This window comes from Sapajus apella, unplaced genomic scaffold (genome assembly GCF_009761245.1).
Source record: "Sapajus apella isolate SASKATOON/1434 unplaced genomic scaffold, GSC_monkey_1.0 scaffold8, whole genome shotgun sequence".
NCBI lineage: Eukaryota > Metazoa > Chordata > Mammalia > Primates > Cebidae > Sapajus > Sapajus apella.
This window is the reverse complement of record NW_022436948.1, coordinates 1713650-1736120: the sequence shown is the minus strand read 5'-3', so window position 1 is coordinate 1736120 and position 22471 is coordinate 1713650. Positions and strand designations below refer to the sequence as shown.

At 57.7% G+C, this 22471-nt stretch overlaps 1 protein-coding gene across 3 annotated transcripts in view; it reads left to right on the top strand.

The window, feature by feature from the left end:
* The first annotated feature begins 281 nt into the window (after nt 1–281).
* Nucleotides 282–22471, top strand: part of FAM207A (family with sequence similarity 207 member A) — a 42547-nt gene continuing 20357 nt past the window's right edge. The window contains exons 1-2 of one of the 3 annotated variants that reach the window (XM_032276733.1): nt 282–518; nt 4106–4214. In XM_032276733.1, the coding sequence (XP_032132624.1) occupies nt 390–518; nt 4106–4214 (238 nt within the window). In that variant the 5' untranslated portion in view covers nt 282–389. Of the gene's footprint in view, nt 519–4105; nt 4215–13065; nt 13583–17452; nt 18623–22471 lie in introns of those variants that run through there. The other 2 variants (XM_032276734.1, XM_032276735.1) reach the window with 2 other exon arrangements.

The window sequence follows — 22471 nt, the reverse complement described above, 5'->3', positions numbered from 1 at the left end:
CTCGCCGGCGCCCTGGGGGTGCAGGCTGCAGTCAGCCGACTTCGCGCCATCGCGTTCCAGCCTGGACACAGCGCCAGACGCCGTCTCAAATGTAGAATTTTAAAGAGGCCAGCTGGACCGCCGCGGAGGTCGCGTCCTCTCCATCCCCAACCCCGGCCCTGGGACCCCACGATCGAGATCGAAACTCGTTTCTCGTGCTCCGCGCCACCCTGGCGCTGCGGCCTGCTTCTCCCCGGGGCGGCGGTGGAAGGCTGAGCGCCCGTCAGAGCCGCTTCCGGGCTCTTCCGGCGCCCGCGCGGATCCCGGCAGCCGTGGCTCGCGTTTCCGCCGGGCGCCGAGAGCGCAGGACCAGCTTCCGGTAGGCGCGTTCGCGGAGCTCCGCTGGGAAGATGGGGAAAGTGAGGGGGCTGCGCGCCCGCGTACACCAGGCTGCCGTGAGGCCCAACGGGGAGGCCGGCCCCGGCCCCGCGCCCCCTGCCCCGGAGGCGGCCCCTCCGCCGGCCTCGGCCGGGAGGAAGGTGAGTGGGGGGAGGCGCAGGCCGGGGGCGCCGCGTGGCCGGGGTGGGTGAGCTGCGGGGCGCCGCCTCCGGGAGGGGTCGAGGCTGAGGCAGGAGAATCGTTTGAATCCACGAGGCGGAGGTTGTGGTTAGCCGAGCTCACGCCACTCGACTCCAGCCTGGGCAACAAAGTGCCATCTCAAAAAAAAAAATTTCTATCTGTTTACTGATGTTTTCTGTTTGATATGAGAATGCCGTCATGCCTACCTTTAGTTCTTTAGACACGGCCTCTTTGTCTCTTTTAGTCCTTGGAACTATATACAGGTATTGATCGACTTACGACCTATGCAACTTAACGACCGTTCGACTTTACGACCACAATCGCTAGCCACGACTGCTCCGCGTCTGGCAGCGCAAACGTTGCCTAGCTGGGCGTACGACAGTGCGGACCAGCTTCCGGCACCACTACCATCTCCGCGTGCATATAGCCTACTCAACTTAACGACCAAATCGTGTTACGACCGGTCTGTTGGAACCAATCGTGGTTGTAAGTCGAGCACTAGCTGCATAATGGCTCCTATGAATTCTTTACATGCGAGTACATGTGGGCTTTTCAAAGCAGTTTCTGTTGTGTGGCTCATGCTTTCCTCGTTCTTTGAATGTATCGTGTGTGTGTGTGTGTGTGTGTGTGTAAAATTGGGCATTTTGGATAGTCCTGTAGCAACCAGGGATTAGTATTTGCTTGACAACTTTGTTTATGGACCTGGCACTGAACCATGTAGCCTCTCTCCTTGTCCGCTTCTGGCTATGTGCAGCCTCTGATGTGCCCCCTTGCTCTTTTTTTCCTGTTTTTATCTTTTAGCCTGGCTACTTGGATCTGCGTAAGTTCATTATTGGTCAGCAATTATTCTTAATGCCTCCTTGGCCAGTGAGTTTTTGCCCTTTACCACTGGATCTCTCTGGCTTGGAGGTAGCTGTCAGGTTCAGCGTGTTTACATTTTCAACCTCCATTCTGCCTTCCGAGAGGCACCACCAAGGACTAGTCGCTTACAGGGTCCCTCTGCTCACTCCTGGGGGGGCACGTCCTTGAATGTGCGTACAGCCTCCAGACTGCCAGGGATGCGGCTTCCTGGGAGCCATTCCTGGGCCAGAGGGGCTTACTGTCTTCCCAGGAGCCTTGGGCACCTTGCCCTCTGCACCCATCACCACCCAGAGCTCCTTCCTGGTCAACAACACCCTTAGGCGTGAGCTCCCTCACACCAGTTCCCGACAAAGTGAGTCCCATCTGGCAAAGCTGTGGAGTTCTTCCTCCTTGCAGCCTGCCTCTCGCGGACAGGAACTCCATGTCAGGACACCAGCGATGGGGCAGGAGCAGCTTCAACTCCCTAGTCGCCTGCGCTCCTTGAAACCTGTGCCCTGCTGGTGGCTGAGGTGGGGCTGATTGGGACCCAGTGTTCTGATGTCCCTGCCTGGGGTGGAAATTAGAAAATAGAATTATCAGACAGAAACCGAAAAATAAGTGTCTCTGAAAGTTTTTTATTTATTTTATTTTATTTATTTATTTTTTGAGATGGAGTCTTGCCTTGTCGCCAGGCTGGAGTGCAGTGGCGCAATCTCTGCTCACTGCAACCTCTGCCTCCTGGGTTCAAGCTATTCTTCCACCTCAGCCTCCCGAGTAGCTGGGACCACAGGCACGTGCCACCATGCCTGGCTATTTTTTGTATTTTTTTAGTAGAGATGGGGTTTCACCATGTTGGCCAGGATGGTCTCGATCTCTTGACCTCATGATCTGCCCGCCTCAGCCTCCCAAAGTGCTGGGATTACAGGCGTGAGCCACCGTGCCCAGCCTGAAAATGTTGAAGACATAATTCAGGAATCATAGAAAGGAACAAAAAGCCTTTAAAAAGACTAGGCAAATTTGAAGAAAAAAGCAAGAGATAGAACTTTTATATCTGGAAAATATAGTTATTGAACTTGAACATGGAATAGACAGAATTTCCAGCATCTAATCAGATAATGGCATTGTAATCCTTGAAAGACATTCAAATGGTGTAATACCAGCATTTTTTATATTAAGCTTCAAAAACAGGCATGAATGAGGTGTAAAGTGCCACTGTGGAGAACGTCCCAGGTACGGTGGGAAAAGCAGTCGTATGCTGTACGCCACCATACATTCATGATCTGGAAGGCTGCACGCTCCACCCCATGTCCCCGCCTGATCCCTGTTTGCCTGTGAGACCTCAGCCTACCTGCGCTGCCTTAGCCACCTGCCCGCCCAGGTGAAGAAGGCTTCTGTGGTCTCCAGCACTGTTTCCCCGCAAGTCTGATATTTTCCCACGTACCGACTTTCTGTCCTTGCCACATAGGGACAAGAGCAAGGGCTTCTCCGTCAGGTGCTGTGGGTGAGGGCGCCTGGGGAGCTGCAGTCCAGCCCAGCCCCTCTTGGCACCCTGGCTGCCTTCTGTCTCTTCCTCTAATGTGAGGGAAGCCACATTTTACCTTCACTTTCAGGGTTTTTAGGTTGAGCCTGAGATTCAGACTCACGTAAGACAGATTAGCAGGAGACAAGCTTACAGATTTGCAGAAGTTTTATGTGACATGGGAGCCTCCTAAGGAAATGCAGCCTCAAGGAAGTGGGAGGACCTTTGTGCTTCTGTGAGAGGGTGAGAGGCTGACAGAGGCAGTTGTAGAAAACTAAACCACTTGAGAGGCTGCAGGAGGGGAGTGGGCGTGTGACCAGGTGTGTCTGTACAGAGTTCTCCTGGCTCCTCTGATCTGTCCCTGATGATAAGATTGTTACTTTCCTTCTGGTGTAGGAGGGCATCTTCCTTGTGGGGATTTTTATCTCCTTTCAGGAAAAAGGGAGGGGCTGAAGAGCCCTCTTGGCACCTGCTATATTTTAAGTGCCTTTAGCTCAAAATAATTCTTTGCCAAAGTGACATGTTTTGGGGTGGCGTACTCCGACACCCTTGAGAATCCTGTGTTGAGGTTGGTGCTGCCTTCCCTGCCAACATCAGTGAGGCTTCCACGTGAGTGGGCCGGGCGGCACGGAGCAGGAACTGGGCTTCTGTCTGCTCACAGTGTGGTTGGCAGCTGACTTGGAGGATCTGAAATCTTCACGTAGGGTTGAATGTGGCTCAGAAGCAGACTCGAAAAGAGGCCGCTGAGATGAGCGGTTCCAGTGGGATGTAGTCAGTCGGCGCTGAAGGCGCTGGCAGCCTGGGAGCTGCACGTCCTTTATCTGCTCAGCTCGGGTTTCTCCTGCTACACAGGAGAATGTTGGAGAAAGAATAAGACAAAACGGTTGGGAAGGAAATTTGGTTCTTGAGATACTGATCCAGACTCCTGAAGAACCAGGAGTGAAGCCCATCTGGTGATTTAAGGCAGGGAGCAGGTGGGCCTGGGCTTTGCAGGTCTGCCCTGGAGCTCTGGGACTGGAGGCTCGTGCTCTGGGAGGTGAGGGTTATTTCCCTGAGGTCCTCGTGGGCAGAGAAGCTGGGGAATCTGGGTTCTTGTCTCCCATCTTCTCCTCACCTTTAATTTCCCTCTGAAACCACAGAGCAAGTCTCACACCTCTTCTTTCCTTCCTTTATTGTTGGGGACGTTAGGACTGGGCGTTCGTCGACACCAATATCTTTGCCAGGACCAAGATAGACCCCAGCGCCTTGGTGCAGAGGTTGGAGCTGGATGTGAGGAGCGTCACTTCCGTCAGGAGAGGTGAGGCAGGCTGGAGTGCGTGGGTCGCTGTGCTCATGCCCAGCAGATCTGGGATCACTCACTCACACGCTGAGGTCTTTGCAACTTTCCAGCTAACCTGTGCCTGACTGTCCTTGAGCAAAGGTTCCCCTGGCTGTTTCTCAGGGTGATCCCCCAGAGTAGATTGCAGCTATGGTTTTGCCCCTGGGCTGTATCTTGTCTCCCGAGCTACACAGGAACTGCCCTGGGTCCTGGCAGCAGCATGGGCTAAACTGTGCCTGGAGATTGAAGCCACAGGAGCTTGGGCTGCTTTGGTGACCAACAGGGTTTGAACTGTTTTCTCTGTGTGTGCTGATTCTCTCATGATCTGTCTGTCTGGGCAGTTTTGATCACTTTTCTTGAACAAGTGCTTTATGTGTTGCAAAGGTAAGCTCTTTATCACTTTGTACAGGTAACTCTTCAGGGTTTAGATCCAGAAGCCCAGGCAGGGTCCTGTCAGTTTCATCAGAGCCTGCACAGCCTCTCTTCCTGGTCTCTTGCTTGTGCCCCTTGCAGCCCTGAAGCACACACGGCAGCCTGGCCGGGGAGAGTCTGGGAACTCACACTTGCTCCAGTGTCCGGAGCGCAGCGGGGAACACAGTCCCCTGCGCGTCAGGGAACGATCCAGGAAAGAGCTTCCTTCACTCACCTACAGGAGTTGGGGGACACAAGGAATACTTTTTATGTCCTCATAGCCTCAGGGAGCCACGAGCTGGGGAGGGAGAGGGCCTGGTGTGTGGGTGCAGAGCTTGAGGCACCGCATGACAGTGAAGATGGGCCACCTGTTAAGAGCCTGGGCTCCGGGGCTCTGCTCCTTACCGCCTGGTAGCCCCTGGCTGGACACTTGATCGCTCTGGGCCAGGGTTTTGCATCTGTCAAAGAAGGTAATAGTATTCACCTGCTAAGTTCTGGTAGTTTAAAGGTTGAGGTGAGTTAGTTGATGTGAAACGTTTGAAACAGTGCAGTGAAGGCTGTGGAGGTGACTGCTCTGCATCTGTTAACGAGGCCGGCCTGGCGGCAAGGCGGGCGACGGTGGGCTTCGCACCTGCCCAGAGGTGTGTCAGCCCTGATTCCTTGGGCACAAGTCGTGTGATCATGGGCACTCTCTGACCCTTAGTTTCGTTGTCCACATAGTGGCGACAGACACAGCTCATAGATGCTAAGGGCTTTGCTGTGCATCTGGAAAGATCCAGGCACGTTTAACCAGTGCTGGTTTCCTGCACCTTCTGTCCAAGGAGGACCTGGTGATGCGACCAGGCCAGTTAACTTAAAGAGGAGCTGTGCCTTCCAGCCAGGAAGGGTTGACATGAGTGGTCTGCCTGAGCTGCGCGCTCCCTGGCTGCCGACAGGGCCTCTGAGGCTGCCCCCAAGGGGAGGGGAGTCATGGGTCTCACTGACCTGGCTCTGCCCTGAGCCTCTCCAAGCTCTTTCACACAGCGGCCTCTTTCCCCTGCCTTTTCTTAGCCCTCTCCCTTCAAACCCCTGTGGCTCATCTGGTGCCTAAAGTCACCTGCTACACGGACCCTCACGTCCCCGCTTCCCCGCCTAATTTAGGTCACCCTTACGACCCCTCTTGCCTACCAGGAAACTCCTCTTTAGCAAGATCTGGCCTCTTGGGCGGAGGTCGCGCCGAGCAGCCCTGTGGCCTCTCCTTTGAGCCACCCCGGGCCTCTGTTTTTTGTAAGCTCAAACCTCATTAACTTAGAGTCACTGGTGGGAGAGGGTGGAAGCCTGAACATTACAGTATTGAAGATTGATTTCACATTTCAGAACCACGTTATGAAAGTAGAGCATAGAAATGTTTTATTGAAATAATTGAATAATAAGTTGAAAAAATTTTGTGAATCCATTGGATAATGAATTTTTTTTTCTTAATTCACATAGTTATTTGTGCATAAAAACCTTAAAAGCTCACACTAACCGGACGTTAGCGTGGCCGTTCTGGGCTCCTCAGCCCTGAGCTCGGGTACACTGGACGTTAGCGTGGCCGTTCTGGGCTCCGCAGCCCTGAGCTTGGATACACCGGATGTTAGTGTGGCCGTTCTGGGCTTCCCAGCCCTGAGCTTGGGTACACTGGACGTTAGTGTGGCCGTTCTGACACTCCCTGCTCATGTTTGCCGTGTTTCCCATAGCCTACCATGAGGGGCACAAGGATGGAAATGATTTGAGCGCGGAGCAGGGTCAGGGTTTTGGGTGCGGGGGAGGAGCCTTGGCCTGGGATTACACTTAGTGGCTCTGGCCAGGAGCCAGTGGCCTCGTGCACTGCCTGCGACTGTGATTTCTGCCCTGGTGCCCCTGGGGGATTCAGGAGAAGGTCCTCCAAAATGGTCCCTTGGAGGTTGTCCCTGAGGCGCTTTCCAGGTGGCTGTCCTGTGGAGGGGGGCGTTCTGAGCTTGTCACCCAGGCCCCCATCACAGCCCTCCTGGAGCGAGGTCTCCAGCGGCTGTCTCTGGCTGTGGCTCTCAGCCCAGGGTTCCCGTGCATATTCCTTCCACCGCCTGCTGTGGCTTCTCTGCATTGAAGAGCCCCAGGCTGGATGAAGGGGACCGTCGGACCTCACAGTGGGCTCAAACAGAGGAACAAGCCTCCGCTTCCCCTGCCCTGGGATGTGAAGCGCCAGCTTGGCAGGGTGGCAGGGGTTCTTGGCTCCATGGCTGGGGCCTGCAGACCCTCAGAGGAGCAGCTCCACAGGTGGAGGGGCTTGCCCTGGTCTGGGGGCCCCAACCCCTCTTCTTGGGGCCACCAAGGTATCCAGGTGCCTCAGTGGGTCCTGTGCATCTTGGCCCCTCCTCACCTTATGCCTCTCTCTCCAGGAACAGGTTTGTTATTTTTTTTGGTGTGGTCACCGCAGCTCCTGATTGGCTGGTGCTCTAGGTCCCCACCCCCACTCCTCCGGCTTGTGCTGGGGCCTAGGCCCAGGGCAGGCCCATGTCATACAGATACTGCATCCTGTGACTTGACCGCCACCTCTCAGTGACCCGCGTGGCTGTGGAGGTGAGGTGGCAGCCCGTGGGTGCCTGTCTGCGTAGATTAGTGCGACACCACCTTCCCACATGCCTCATCCTTGCCCTGGGCTGAGTCAGAAATAGCACTGCATGCTGTGTCTCTGGCCAAGGAGCCGAGTGGCTCAGGGGAGGGTCCAGGCTGCGGCTCATCACCCGGTGGACACCCACATGCCCATCTGTGCCCCTCCTCTCCCTCTCTGGCCCTGGGAAGTGGTGGAGCTTGTTTGTCCCTGTGACTAACAAGTTGATGGCATCTTTCCTATGTTTCTTTCAAGCCCTTGGGATCCCAGCTGGCCCAGAAGCCACATCCGCCCCCAGTTCTGTTCCTGTGCCCTGGGGCCTGCCTTGCCATGACAGGGGGCCCTGCATCCTGGGAGGGACCCGCTGAGCTCTGCAGCCTGCTGGCTGTGGCTTCGTCTCCTGCCTTGGGAAGAGGCCATGGGTGCAGGGCTGAGGCTGGCTCAGTCCCCTACCCAGCCCAGCTCTCTGAGACACCTCTGTACCCCACGGGAGGAGGATGGCATGGGCGCAGGGCTGTGGCTGGCCTAAAGTCACCTCCTTGCCCCAGCTTCCTGAGACCCCCCTGCACCCCACGGGAAAAGGAGGGCATGGGTCAGGGCTGAGGCTGGCTCAGAGTTCCCTCCCCACCCCAGCTCTCTGAGACCCCTGCACCTCCGCAGCAGAGCTCAGCTTTGCTGTGGGCCAGGCTGTGCATGCAGAGGCGTTGTGGCCACCCATGGACCCCATGTCAGGGGCTAGAGCTCCTCTGTGCCTGCTCTGGGGGTGGCAAGGGCCCTGTGGCAAAGCCGGGGTGAGCACCCATCTCCCCCTACTCAGTGCCACCTGCTGTGCAGCCAGCTGTAGCTGGCATAGTGAGCCTGTATGACGCCAGTGCCTGGCAGCCGGCCGGGTGCCCAGTGGTGGCTGCATCCTCCAGCTTTGGGCATGGTGCTAATCCTTGGCATCACGTAGTCCAGGGGTGCTGGTCGTGGAGCACATTTAGAATTGGATTTCTAGTTCTGTGTTCCTTCATACCGGAAAATGGCAGAAAATGAGCCCACCTGTTTTCAGACAGGCACTTGGGACTCAAGCCCAGACACACAGGCAGAGTGGGACAAGGCCTGGTGTGGACTCAGAGCCATGTGGGGCTGAGGGCCCCTGGAGCAGAGGGCGGAGGGAGGCCGGTCACCATTGCCAGAGAGGGAGCTCATAGCACCGTGGCCAGCTTGGGGGTCATGAGAGGCGCCGGTGGTGTTACAAGATTTTGGGTTGTTGCTTTTCTGGCCAGATATCTGTAGCCGGTGGCACCTTTGCTTGGGCTGCTGGGCTCATTTCGCCCACTTGGCCTGGCAGGCTGCGCTCAGCTCATGCCACTGGCCTTGATCCCATGCCTCCAAGGGAGACTGGAGTCAGGTGAAGGGTGTGTGAGAGCAAGCATGGGGTCCGGACCCTGCAGGCCAGCACCAAGCCATCCTCAGCCCCGCCTTGGCTTCCTCCCAGAGCTTGTTGGTGTCCAAGGTCCAGAGGGGGCCAAGGTGGCAGGGCCTGAGTGATTGGAGAGGGTGTTGGAAGGGGGAGAGCCCAGTCTGCAAGGGTGAAGTGGGGGAGAGTACAGAGAGGCCGGGGTCTCCAGCCCTGCCTTGGGCTGCCTGCTCCTACTCCTGCTCGTTCTGTGGAGCATGCAGCCCTGGCGCTCAGGGGCTGCCCAGGCTCCCCTCACATGGCTTGTGGTCCTGCCCACGGGGTTGCTTCTGGGAGTGGATCATGGGCTGTGGGCCCTGGGCCCGGCTGTCACCAATGTGGGGTGGACTCTAGTGACTTTAGGGATGCTGCCCTGTGGCCCTGCACCATAGCCTTCCCAAGAGGCCCAGGAACCCAGCACCCTCAGCTGGGTGAGTGCAGCAACCACACTGCTGTCCTGGTCCCCAAAGCGAGGTCCCAGCCCCGCCTACTCCCCAGAACCTTCCCTGTAGCAGCAGCAGGCCAGAGCTTGCTGCGTGGCAGCGTCTGAAGCCGCAGAGGCCTGCTATTGGATGCCGGGCACAGGGCACCCACTGCTGCCATGGCTCCTCCCACAGCTGCTCCTACCGCCGCCTGCGCCTCCCACTGTAGATGGCCTGCTGCTGCTGGCAGTGAACATGTCTGCAGGCATGTCAGACTGGGTGACGAGGCCACCAGGCTGTGGTGCAGGGACACCCAGAGCTCTTGCACCCAGCCCTTGGGCAGGACTGGCTCTCCTGATCAACACAGAGCGCTGCCCAGGTGATTGTACCTGGTTAGACCTCACTTCGCCCCCTGGCACCTGCGGTGGAGGGCACCACCTTGGGCTTTCTGGCCATCCCTCTGCACTGGTGATCTGCCCAGCAGAGGGCAGCAGAGCCGTGTCCTTTTCAGGTCAGCACAGGTGTGGCACAGTCCAGTTAGAGGTGCAGAGTCTCTCTCCTGCCTCGCAGAACAGGGACTTGGGAAGTCTCAGCTCCTCATCACGCAGTAGAGTCCCTTGGACTCTGGGCTTACAGGGTGGTCTTCGAGTCCCTTAGACTCTGGGGTCGCAAGGTGGTCTTCGAGTCCCTTAGACTCCGGGGTCGCAGGGTGGTCTTTCAAGTCCCTTAGACTCTGGGGTCGCAGGGTTGTCTTCTGGGATTTCATTTAAGATAACTGGGAAATAGCAGGAAATAGGCTTTGCCCACCCAGCCTGTGCCTCTGGGCTTGAGTCCCAGCTGGCTGTCTCTGAGAACAGAATGGGTTCATTTTCTGCTATAATCCAGTATCCCTTTTTCTACAATTGTGAAGTCAGGGATATGACAGGAACTGTGCAGACCATACATGTTACTTATCTCTACTCCCAAATTAAAATAAGAGCAGGCGGATGGGGAGGTTGTGTGGAGACTGCTCTGTGGCAGCGAGGCTTGGGGTCAGATGGCCTCGGCTGGCTGCACCTCCGCGTGTGTCCCCTGCCTCGGCTGCACGGTGTGGTGGCTGGAGTGGGGCACCTTACCTGTGCTCCTGTATGCCGACTGCTATGTTGGGAGCCCAGTGACTTGTTGCTTAATCCAGGCATCCCTGTGAGCCATGTGTCATCGAGACACTAGACCAGGAGTTGGAGGTGTGGCCGGCGCCAGTCCTGCCGGAGCGTGGCCCTGTTGGTGGTGTTTCTCAGGCCCACAGTCACGTTGTCACATCGTGCCATGCTGAGGTGTTTGCCTTGGACCAGACATGCTGCTGTTTCTGCCTGTCTTAGAGGGAGTCAGGAGCCAGCCAGGGCATCTGGGATTCTGTCCTCCTTCACCTCCTTGCCGGCGTCCTCGGGGTTTCCGAGATCAGCTCCTTCATCTGCGAAAGGGAGGATGTCGGGGGGCTGCTGTAGAACTGCTGTGAGTTTATCCTTGTGGAACTTTGAGCACTGAGACTGTCCCAGGCAGGTGTTCATGGCACCTGTGCCTGAGGATCATGGTGACCCCACCTGGTCCCCATCCTGGAGCACGTGGAAGTGACTGGACACGTGTCGTGGGCATGGCGCAGAAGGCTAAACCTTCATCGGATTAATGGTTGGATTTATAGGCCTTAAAAGTGGTTTAAACACACAGCAGCAGCAGAACACACAGGAGAAGATTCCCCTGGGCCCGGCCAGTCTCTCCTGTGCCTATGTCCCATGGCCTGGCTCCTGTTCACTCAGCTTGAGATGAGACCACAGCTGGTGCCATCCGGGTTGCAGAGGAGGTTCCCATCTGCTGGTGATGCTGAAGCCCACAGCCATCCACCTCGAGGCGTCGTGCAGGGAGAGTAGTCATGTGTGGCCGTGGAGGAAGCAGAGGGACAGGCTGTGGATGTGGTGCCTCACCCATCCTGTTCAAGTCCCAGCTCTACCATCTAGATCTAGGGGCTGAGTCCTCAATGCACAGGGTGAATGGCATTGTCTTTGCCCACTCTGCCCCTCCCCCCTCTGTCCCCTCCCCCACTCTACCCCCTCCCCCACTCTGCCCCCTCGCCCACTCTGCCCCCTCGCCCACTCTGCCCCCTCCCCCACTCTTCCCCTTCGCCCACTCTGCCCCCTTGCCCACTCTGCTGCCTCATCCGCTCTGTCCCCCTCCTGCACTCTGCCCCCTACCCAACTCGGCCGCCTTCCCCACTCTGTCCCCCTCATCTACTCTGCCCCCTACCCCACTCTATCCCTCTACCCCATTCTGCCCTCCCCCACTGTGCCACTTCCCTACTCTGCCCCCTCCCCAACTCTGCCCCACTCACCATTGTGCCTGTGGCTGAGACGTGAAAGTTAGGGATCCACCTTTACCTAAAATTACTTTTGAAGAAAATAACATTTCCTAATTGAAAAAGCAGTGTGTCTGCACACATCGCAGAATAGACAAATAAGCAACGTTGGGAGAGAAAGGCCGGGCCCTGCCCCCAGAGCCGCCCAAGCACGTCATGTGGCACCGTCTTGCCCTCACGTGTTCTCACCCAGGCCTGCTGCAGGTGCGATCACTTACCGGGCAGGCGTCGGGAAAGGGCCTTGCATTAGCTAGCAGGGTCTTCAGGGGCTCTTGCTGCTCTTGGTCCAGGTGGGCTTTGGTGGCCGTATGTGGTTGGCTGTGGGCAGTGCAGGTCTGGATCTCACCGACTAGCCACAGTCCCTGAGCCACCGTCTTGGGCTTGCGCCACTCGCACCCCTGCTCACCCAGGAAGCTCGGCCACTGCCATTTTCCATTTCCCAGACAGTGATCGGCAGCTTCCCTGGCCACACAGGGAGTGACTCCTCCTCATCAGAGCTGTCTGCTGTCAGGGTTGATGTTTAAGTAGTTTCTGGAACTTTCACACCAGAGCCTGTGGCCTGATCACCTTGGGCCTGGCCTGGAGGTTCCCAGGGGCTGCCCTCCTTCTCCCCTGCAGGTCTGAACCCAGCTGCTTCAGGACCATCCTCTCATGGGGGGTGCTGTGGCCAGCAGAGGTCTTCTGGCCGGCTGGACAGTGGGATCATGTGGCCCTGTGGGGCCCTCCCTTGTTTGGGGGGCTGCTGCGTGGGTGTCCGTGTCATGTGCTCCGGGTGCCCTCTTGCCTGGGAGACAGCAGGGCGGTGTCTGAGCATGTGGGTTGCTATTTCTAAACCTGGCGCTGGTGGCTGGAGCTATTTAAGGTTCTTGGCGTGTTCTGTTGGTGGGGCCTGGCTGTGGCGTCCTGCTGAGGCTGTCTGCACGCCCATTGACAGGGTGGGAGGGTGGCGGAGCGGTTTCAAATGGAAACTTAGGGGTGAGCAGGGAACTGCTGGGACCCCGGGTGCTGCTGTATTCAGGGCGTGGCAGTCATTCTGACTTGCAGGCCTTAGCCTAGCCTAGGAGGTCCCAGGGCCCTGCCTCTGCCAGCCTCTTCCAGGGCACCTCACCTGGTGTGTTTTCCAAACCCTGCCTGGCAAGGTCCAAGCCGAGCCTGTGCAGTGGGCTCTCCTGGTTCACCCTCGGACACCGCTTCTAATGGGAGGTGCAGCGAGTGCCCTCCCTTCGACAGGCCTGTCCCTTCCCCCTGAGGGCGCGTGGCCGGCCTGTCACATTGAGAGACCCTATGCAGCTGTGGGCAGGACCTGTGGGCAGGACCTGTGGGCAGCTGAGTCCTGGGCACTGTGGTTTTCTGATGTGCGGGTCCAAGTTGTAGGCAGGTCGTGGAGGCTATCCTGTGAGATTCCCTAGATGGGGCCCCCGAAGCAGCGAACCCACCAGGAGTTGCGCCAGCAGTGTCTCCCAGCGCAGGACACCTGTAGGTGAGCCGCACAGCCGCTCCCAGGCACCATCCCTGGCAGTCCACACCTCGGGAGTCTGTCCTTTGTAGACTTGGGACTGAAGCAGTTCTCTGGGGCTCACTCCTTTCCAAGTGGGACAGGTTGGTTTGGGTAGATCCCTAAGACACAGGCTGGGTGAGGCTACAGGAGGCCAAGAGTGCCTCTGGCCCGCAGTCTGGGTTCCTCTGCTCAGTAGCGTGACCTTGGTGCTCTGTGCCTCATTGTCCCTGGGTAGCAAGTGCCAACCCCAAGCGCTCTTGGCTTTGACTGCTCTTCCCTTTGGTGCTGCCGGTACCTCCTCACTGCAAACCTTGGCTGCACCCCAAGGCCTTGCTGAAACCCTCAGTCCCAATAGCTGTCGCTCCTTTGGCATTTCCTGAATACCCGACCATGCTGTGTATGGGGACAGTGGGGATCTGTCTCTTGCTTCTCCATTCTTAGGCCTGTTAGATGTTTCTCTCACCTTGTGACCCTGGCTGGGAGCTCACAGGACAGCAAGAAGCCATGCTGCTCTTAGAGCACCTGCAGCATCTGCCGTCAGCCCTGCTCTGGTATGGGCTCTGGAGGTTCCCTGTGGGGTGAGCTGACATTGGGGTGGGCGTGGAGAGACTCCTGTGGGGTTTGGAGCCCACATTTCTGATCTGTATCAGCTCCATGATACTTGCTTGCAAGGCCACATCCCGTGGGACTCCGCCTCTTCGGGTCAGTGGGTTCCTGAGAGGAGCAGAGGGGCCCGAGCGTTCTGTGGGTGCCGTGCACAGGCTGACTCCGCTGCTCTTAGGGCTGCCTTCTCTCAGGGGCAATGTTGAGCCCCTGCCTGGGGCAGATGGTGTTGCCTGGAGGGTGGGGTCTGTCCGACGTGGCACTTTGAGAACTCTGGCCATCGGCAGGTTTGTCTGTGGTTTTGAATGTCCACCCTCAGGTCGTGGGAGAAGGGAGATGAGGTGAGCTATTTGCCATTCCTCAGAACAGCAGAGGTGGGCACAGGGACCAGCAGTGGAAATGTCCCCCCATCCCTGTGATCTGTGGTGCTCCTTGTTCTCTGGAAGGGCCCTGTCCCTCCTGAGATTGGGCTGAAGGCCATGGAGATGGGCTGGTCAGCAGTGGCAGGAGGGGAGGGACGGAGAGGGGCAGGAGGGGAGGGACGGAGAGGGGCAGGCGGGAGTTACTCCTGTCTGGGTGGAGGGCTGGGGGCTGCCAGGACAGTCAGTGGGCTGGGCACCCTCTGCTGTCCAGAGGGTGTGCGGCACAGAGGCCTGCGCCTGGGCCTGGGCGTGTGGGGTCCAACCCTTTGCTGCTGTCCTCCCTGGCCGCTGCTCATCCCCTCCTGGGCCATGGGGTGGGAAGGGAAGGGGTGGACATCTGCAGGAAGACAGCTCCACTGCCACAGCCTCGGCCAGACCAGTGTCTTTGTATTCGAAGTCAGTTGTAAGAGTTTGAAGTCTGTCCTTTTTTGTTTGTTTTGAAACAGGGTCTCATTCTGTTTCCCAGGCTGGAGTGCAGTGGCACAATCTCAGCTCACTGCAGCCTCCAGGCTGAAGTGATTCCCCTTCGTCAGCCTCCAGAGTATCTGGGGCTACAGGCGCGCACCTCCACACCCGGCTAATTTTTGTATGTTTTGTAGAGACGGGGTTTCGCTATGTTGCCCAGGCTTTAAGTCTGTCCTTTTGACATACAGAACTGTTTGGGGCATCTAAGAATTCATTAGGGAAAGAGGGTTTTCACCGACAGGCATTTTTAGAAATGAACTGTGGTTGCATGAGTTTTAGAAAGTGTGCTGCTGGGGGTGTTGTGTCGTTGATGAGTTTTGTTCCAGGGTGCTGTCTTTGACCAGGACAATTTGTCACCAATTTTTAAAAATGTCTTTGAGTTTTTCTTTAAAATGGACACCTAATGACAAATGTGTGGCATAAAGAAGGAAGAAAACTTGGAAAGCAGAGAGAGAGAGGAGGGAATCTGGCCCTGCCACTGCCCAGCTCCCCGGCCCTGTGCTCCTGCCGCTTCCTCCAGCTGTTCTAGTGCTGGGTGCGTGCACCCCTCGGATGCTCGCCCACCGGTGCTCCCGGGGAAAGCTGTGCCTTCTCTGGCTTATTCCTGTGGAACGGCCTTTTGGTGACATTGTACAAAGTGGCACAGGAAAGACATTGTGAAAAACTCAATGCAAACTACTGTTGAGTGACAGCCTCCCCGCCGCAGATGTCTTGTTCTCTCTGCTCCTCTCCTTTTTTTTTCTTTGGTGAGTCAGTGTCTTGCTCTGTCACCCAGGCTGGAGTGCGGTGGTACAATCTGGGCTCACTTCAGCTTCGACCTCCTGGGCTCAGGTAGTCCTCCCACTTTGGCCTCCTGAGCAGCTGGAACCACAGGCACAGCCCCCTCTGTTTTTTCACAAGTGAGTGTGCGTCTGCCCTTCCTGGGCTGCGTCCTGGGGCAGTCTTGTGTCACTGCCGCTCTCCATAGCTGCTGAAGTTTTGTTGTCCGGTGTACCCAACTCTATAGGGAGCGCCCTCATGGGCGGTCCTTGTGAATGTGAGTAAAGAGATTTGTAAATCGAACCATGGCAGCAGAGTTGCTGATCCAACCTGATGAATGTCCAGTGCTTCACAGGCTTTGCCAGGCTGCCTTCTGCAGACTCTGCCGGGAGCAGCACCATGTCTGCCTCCGTCCCTAGCCTGTGCCTGTGGAGCATGCGGATGGGGCATCTGCCGAGGCGGACCCCGCGCAGCATTGCCTGGTTTGCAAAATGTGCAGCTCTTCATCTGCAAGGCTCCGTTCAGCCTTCATCGCTGTGAGCTGTCTGTGTGTGCCTTTTCCTGTTTTTCTTTTCTGCTTTTTATTGGTTTGGAAAAGCTGTGTAGGAAGGAAGCAATCTCTTTTGTTAACTGCAGATGGCTCCCCCTCATTGGTAGTTCTTTTGAATTTGTTCACGTTATTTTTTTCTCTGTGGAGGCTTAAAGTCTCTCTGTAGCAGATTCTGTGTTTTCTGTGTATTTTGTGGCCCTTCTGTGTTCTCTGCGGTGCTTCGGTAGTGCCTTTTATCATATTTAATCCATCAGGACTTTATTTTTGTGTACAGAGTGAGACGGATGCTTCCCACTTCACTTTTCCCCAAATGGCCTGTCCTGCGGTGCATTTCAGCTTGCATTCACCCAGAAGGGGGTGTGAAGAGAAGAACCTCAGCGCCGTGGGGTGCTGCCGGCACATGCTGCCTTATCTCACGACCTGGGTGACGTAGGCGGCATCTGAGCAGCTCTGTAGTCCACAGCGTCTCCCGTGGCCCGTGCCCGAGATGAAGCAGCATGTGACATCAGCATCGCATCTTGGGTCCTGTGGCCGAGCCGCACGCAGCTCTCTGTGGACGGAGAAGCGCAGCTTGTGGATGCCTTGCATGGAGAAGCCAGGCTCATGCCACCTTTCCCTAGGTTCCGTCAGCACGTGTCCTGGGAACCGCATCACCCCGAAGCCTATCTCTGGTGAGCCCAGTTCTGTGTCTGCTGACCTGACTGGTGAGGGCTGAGGACCTGGTGAACCACCTGCGTATGGGAGCGCTGTGTGCCTGCCACGTGTGGCGGCCTCCACGGAGCCTGGTTGGCTGCGTCTCTCCCTGGAGCTCTTTTGTTAGAGCAGAGAGCACTGGCAGCACCGTGGAGAAGGCTGTGGCTCTGGCAGGGTGGTTGGCTTGCCCACATCTCCGGAATCGCAGCTGCAGAGCACACGCCCTGGCTCCCGGGCGGCAGCATCTCACCTCCACTTTTCCTGTCATGGGTTTTCAGGCAGCCTGTACCTAAGTGTGCGCCCATCCCTCTCTCTGTGCGGAGCCATTCAGCCCAAGCTGCAGGCTTCTGCCCAGCCAGCCGGCGCTCCAGAGACCAAAGCCACCCCCAGTGCTCTGTGACCAATCAGCTCAGGGCTGGTTTCTAGTCACTCCTAAGGGCAGGGCCGAGGTGAGGTCTTTCAGGGTCAAGGGTTTGCTGTTACTTGAACAGCCCTGGAGTCCTCCTCAGTGTGCCTCCCAGGGAGGTCCCCACACGGTGCTTGTGAGCTTGGCGCCTCTGTGCAGGCCGGCTCTGTGGCAGCTGCATCCTGGGCTCCTGAAGACTCAGTCAAGGGCACGGCTTCTCCTCATCCTCCTCGTCTTCATCTCCATCATCCATCTGCCCTGCAACTTGCTGTCCAGCTCAGGTACAGGCGCTGTGGCAACCGAGAGCACCCTGGGGACCACTGGGCGGCCCCAGGCTGGAGATCACAGGAGCCACCCATGCCCCAAGGCCTCGTCTTTCACCTTTTAAGCCTGTTCAGTGCCAGTAGCAATGGGTGGCCCGGTTGGTTCCGCAAGTGTGAGGAGGAGCAGATGGCAGCCATAGCATATTCCCCCACGGGGAGGCCTGGGCTCTGTCTTGGAGGGAAATGAGGGATTTCCTGTCTCAGTTTGGGGGGAAATGAGGGAATGAGTACCTTCTCTAGCCTTGCCTCAGCCCATGGCTGGGGTTCTGTGAGGTTCAGTTTAATGGGGACTTACCGGTCCCCCCTGACGCTTTTGAGCCATGGACTGAGTGGCCAGAAGGAATGGCGATGTCTGAGCTGCCCGTGCAGCAGGTGGCCTGGGGTAAAGCGGACAGGGCACAGGGCACGGGGCAAGAAGCCTCTATATGCCCAAAGGGGAATGCCGAGGTTACAGCTGCCTCTGTCCTTCTGAGTTTGCAGCATCAGCTTAACCAGCTGGCTGAGCGTGTGAGGTTGTGTTTTTACTGTCAGTTTGGGCTTGGTATTCCTGGTGCCCAGTTGGACTTCAGGCCCCCGTGTGAGCTCAGGCTGGGACAACCTGCCTCAGGTGTGGCCATTGCTGCCGTCACTTCGTCACTAATCAGATATGGTTGGTGACCTTCCCCTCCACATAGCCACTGGGACTGTAGTGCTGGCACTGCTGGGATCTGGGTTTGGGGTGAGGCCCAGGACAGTGGTGGCTCCAGATACCCTCGCTTGAGGCCTGGTGTCTGCACTCCCAGCCCAGCCCTCCTCCAAGCTGGCATTTCTGCTGCACCCATGGGGCATTTCCTGCTCCCTGTGCTTCCGTAGCACCCGGGAGAGCTGTGATGGGCTGTCTTGGTTGTGTGCCTTGTCAGTTTAGAAACCAGAGCAGCTTGAGCTGACTTCACACTATTCCCATCACAGGGTGGGGTGCCCCTACCTGCCCTGCCTTTATTTTGCCCTGGGCCTGCGGGGAAGAGAGGAGCAGCAGGGCGAGCACCCTCTATAGCCCGCGGCACCAATTCTGTCTCGGTGAACCCGTCAGCCCATCCAGTGGCGGGAAGTGGGAGCAGGCATAAACCTGTGCCAGGGCACTTCACTGAGGGCGCCTTGGGCCCAGACAGCGGCAGGAGCAGGGGGCCGTGGGGCCGCTGCCAGCAGTTCCAGGCAGCCTCTGCCCCGGCTTCAGCATTCCAAGCCCTCTCCTCCTGCAGGAGCGGCATGTTTGGTTCCTGTTTTCCTGGTGTCATGGCAATGGGGCCGGGGAGCTCCCTGGGGCCAGAGCCGGGAAGGGTCACTGTGCTGCATTCCCGACCCAGCCTGCGCCCAGGCCTCGTTTTCTTCATTCCGACACAAGACAGGTCACTGTTCGGGTCAGTTTCCACTGGTCTTAGATTCATTTTTCTTTTGAAACAATTTGAAGACTATAGAGAGCTGCAGCGTCAGCCCCTCCCCTTTGTGTTTGGAGCGAGAGGTCGGGGATGCTGTGGCGGAAAGTAGGTCAGCCCAGGCGCATCAGGAAGCTGTGGGAGGGGGTTAAATCCCGTGGGAGTCCTGGGAGGCTCCACACCAGCTCCTGACGTGACGCCTGTAACGCCAAGCACAGTGACTGCCCTTCTCCAGGCAGAGCTGCTTCTGCTTTGTTTTTCCGTAGACACGGCAGGTTTGTTGGACAAGCCAGGAAGGTCTGCATTAATTAAAGAGAAATCGGGAGACACGTCTTGTATGGATGTGTTCTGGGGAGAACACGTCTGAGGCTGAACCGTCTCAGGAAGTCAGTTAAGGCTGAGGAAATGGGGGTGCCTGTGAGTTCACTCTGTTTCAGAGGAAACTGGAGTCAAGAGACACAGCACCTAGTGAGTGCCCTCTCCACCTGTCCCCACCTGCACAGCCCTGCAGACTTGCCCTACCCCCACCCCATCCCCCGAGCAAATGAGGCTCCTTTCCCCAACTGCCGGGCAGGGGCCTGGGCTCTGCGTGGACCAAGCACAAGGGGCACCTGTGGAGTTCACTTTATGGGGCTCCCTGAGAGGCAGCCTCTTTCCCTGGGGTTGCAAGACTTTCTAAGAGGTGACAGTAGTCTCTGGATTTATGTCCTAAACTCACTTCACACCGAAAGCCACACTGTCCCATCAATCTCTTAGGCTCTGGAGGCTGAGAAGTCTAGAGTTAAGGGGTTGCATCTGGTGCCAGCCTTCTGGCGGCTGGTGGCAGCTCTGCGGAGGCCTAAACCCACGCTGGGCAGCCTGCGCTGAGGGAGCTGAGTGCGCCTACCTGGGTCTCTCCCCCTCCTCCTCTTATAAAGCCACCGTCCCCTTCCCCTGATAAACGTTAGTCCTTTCACCCGTTAATCCATGAACATGTGAATGAATTCATTCATTCCTATGGGCAGAGTCCTCATGACCCAGTCAGCCCGTAAAGGTCCCACCTTTCGGTGATGACACATTGGGAACTGAGTTTCAACCTGAGTTTTGGAGGGACGGGTATTCAGCCCACATCGCGTCCCACCCACTCAGCTGATGATGTGGAGGCGCTGAGAGGCTCCGTAGCCAGCAGAGAGCCCCTCTGTCCTGCATCTGGGCTCCTGCAGCCCAGGGTGTAGCCCTCGCCCCCTGTCCTGGGCCCCGCCTTTGCACCAAGGGGCAGGAAGTTCCGCAGTGGCCGAGGGCGACGTCCCCTCTGGCTGTCCCCAGTCTGTCTGGGCACTGTGTGAACTGTGGCCATCCCCAGAGAAGGGGAGGCACGGAGCTGTCTCACGTGTCAGCTGGCACTGCCAAGGCCTCTGCAGGGCCCTCCACTTTGGCCTGCGTCTACACGGTGGTTTCTGCTAACACGGACTGGCCATCTTTGTCCAGCTGTTAGTCAGCTGGGGTTAATGTGGGGCAGGCCCAGCTGACGTCACCCTGGAGTGTGTGGCTGCTCGTTGGGGGCAGGGTGGTCCTCAGGGGCCTGGGAGGCTCCGCGCTCTGCAGTGTGGGCTATGTGCATTTTCTTGGCACTCTGAGAAGCTATACCTGTATCCACACCTTGGTTTACAGTTTATTTTGGGAAATAAACTTCCAAATCCTGTGTCTCCAGGATTCCTTTAGCCGTGTGGTCCCAGGGGACAGGGGAAGTACCGGCTGGGCCCCGCCCGGGGCTGCTCCGCCACTGAATCTCCGAGGCTGGAAAGGGTGGTCGTATCCAGTGGGCCAACTGCCATGGCGCTTTCACATCCTGCCCACAGCGTGGACCCACGACCTGGGCAAGCCACTGTGCCCTCGGAGCCTCGGCTTTCTCACCTTGAAAGGGGCTAACTTGGAGGATTGTGAACTGACCAAAACAGAGCCCACGTTCCTGAGCATCTCTGGGCAATGAGCACATGAGCTCTGCAGGGAGGCCCTGGGCCAGCAGGGCAGGTGGGCAGGCGAGCAGGTGTCCAGCAGGGCAGGCAGGCAGGCAGGGCCGGCCATGAGAGCTTCGGGCTGCCAGGCTCCTCACACAGAGCACTCACCGGCAAGAAGCAGAGTGCCCTCCACAGGTACTGCTCCTCTGTGTGGCCCCGCAGGGCCATGCCTCTGTGCGTGTCTGTGTCCTCATCTCTTCTTAGATGGACGCCAGGGCCAAGTAAAGACCCTGTCTCTGAATCCAGTCACATTCTGAGGTTCTGGGGATTAAGGGATTCAACACATGAACTTGGGGACACAAATCAGCCTGTAACAGTTGAGGGTGCAGGCAGGTCGTTCTGGGGAGGTGAGAGAGGCCATGGCAGGGGACGGGGTGAGAGGGCCACGGCGGGGAGACGAGGAGGGCCACGGCGGGGAGGTGAGGCCATGGTGGGGGATACCCAAGGCCTGCATTTCCATGGCAGGGGGTGTCCTGGGATAGGGGAGAAGGCAGGGGTACGCCCTGCCCCGCACTGCACCCTAGTTGCAGGCCAGGATGCATCTCCAGGCTGGCAGGTGGGGTGGGCTGATGGCTCCCAGAGCAGCCAGCATCCAAGAAGAATGGTCTCTTGCCGCGTGGGTGGATTCAGTGAAAGGGTGTTGAAACCACCTGTTGCTCAGGATTTAACCCAAGACTCCTGCTCCCTGCTTCACAGGACACGAGTGCAGAGAAATTCCAGACAGCTGGGGGCCTGTAAGCTGGCGCTGAGCGTTTCCGTGTTGTAGGGTCACAGGAGGAGATCCAGCCGGCAGCTCCTCAGGGCTTTAGAGGCTCCTGTTGGTGATCCTGTCTGGTGGGGGTGTCCGGGGCCCTTCCCAGTGCAAACGGCATTTCGGGCCCTTGCACTGCCCACTGCCCTTCCTCTGCCCACTGCCCTTCCTCACCATCTGGAGTGACCTTCGTCCTCTTGCCTGGTTCCACTGGGGGGGCACACCCAGCACAGGGAGCTGGCAGCCCTGACGGGAAGCTGTAAGGAGCCGTTCTGAGCAGGCAAAGCTGCGTTCCTCGACCTAGCTCTGAGCATATCAGGCGTTGTGCCGTGGTCCAGCACATTCTGCCTTTCCTGGGAATGATCCCTCAATGACATCGCCAGTGACTTGGGCTGGGGTCTCAGTTGCAGCCACAGGTCCCTCTTTGGCTGGGGTCTCAGTTGCGGCCACAGCCCGGAAGGAAGGCACTGTGTCCAGAAGGCTCTGGCTCTGGACACAGTGCCTTCCTTCCGGGCTGTTAGGCACGGCAGCATTTGCTGCTGCTGCCCCAGGCAGGTGTGAGGCCGTGCTGAGTCAGCCTCTCCCACGATGGGCAAGTGCAGTAGAAAGTTCCAGGCCTGGGACAGCAGCCCCAGCAGAGCTGAAGGCTGCCCTGCTGACCCGTGAACTCAGAGGAAAGCACCCTCTGGCCACTACTGCCCCTATGCCTTCCAAAATGGGAGGCCGGGGGTGTCTGTGCCTCAAGGTGAATAAAAAGCAAGAAACTGGAAAGCACGCGCGATCCTGAACCGAAATCCGTGGAGAAGGGGTCCGGGCACTGTGATCATGAGGCTGAGCATAGAAGGAGCAGGCTGGGGATGCTGTGTGTTCCGGAAGTCGGAGCCTTGTGAGAGGCTGGGATCCCATGACCCTTGCTTGGAGCCACAAGACAGGCGAGACATCCTGGGGGAGTGACCCCAAACCGAACCGAGATGCCTGGGGGAGTGACCCTGAACCGAACCGAGATGCCTGGGGGAGTGACCCCGAACAGAACCAAGACTGCCTGGGGGAGTGACCCCGAACCGAACCGAGATGCCTGGGGGAGTG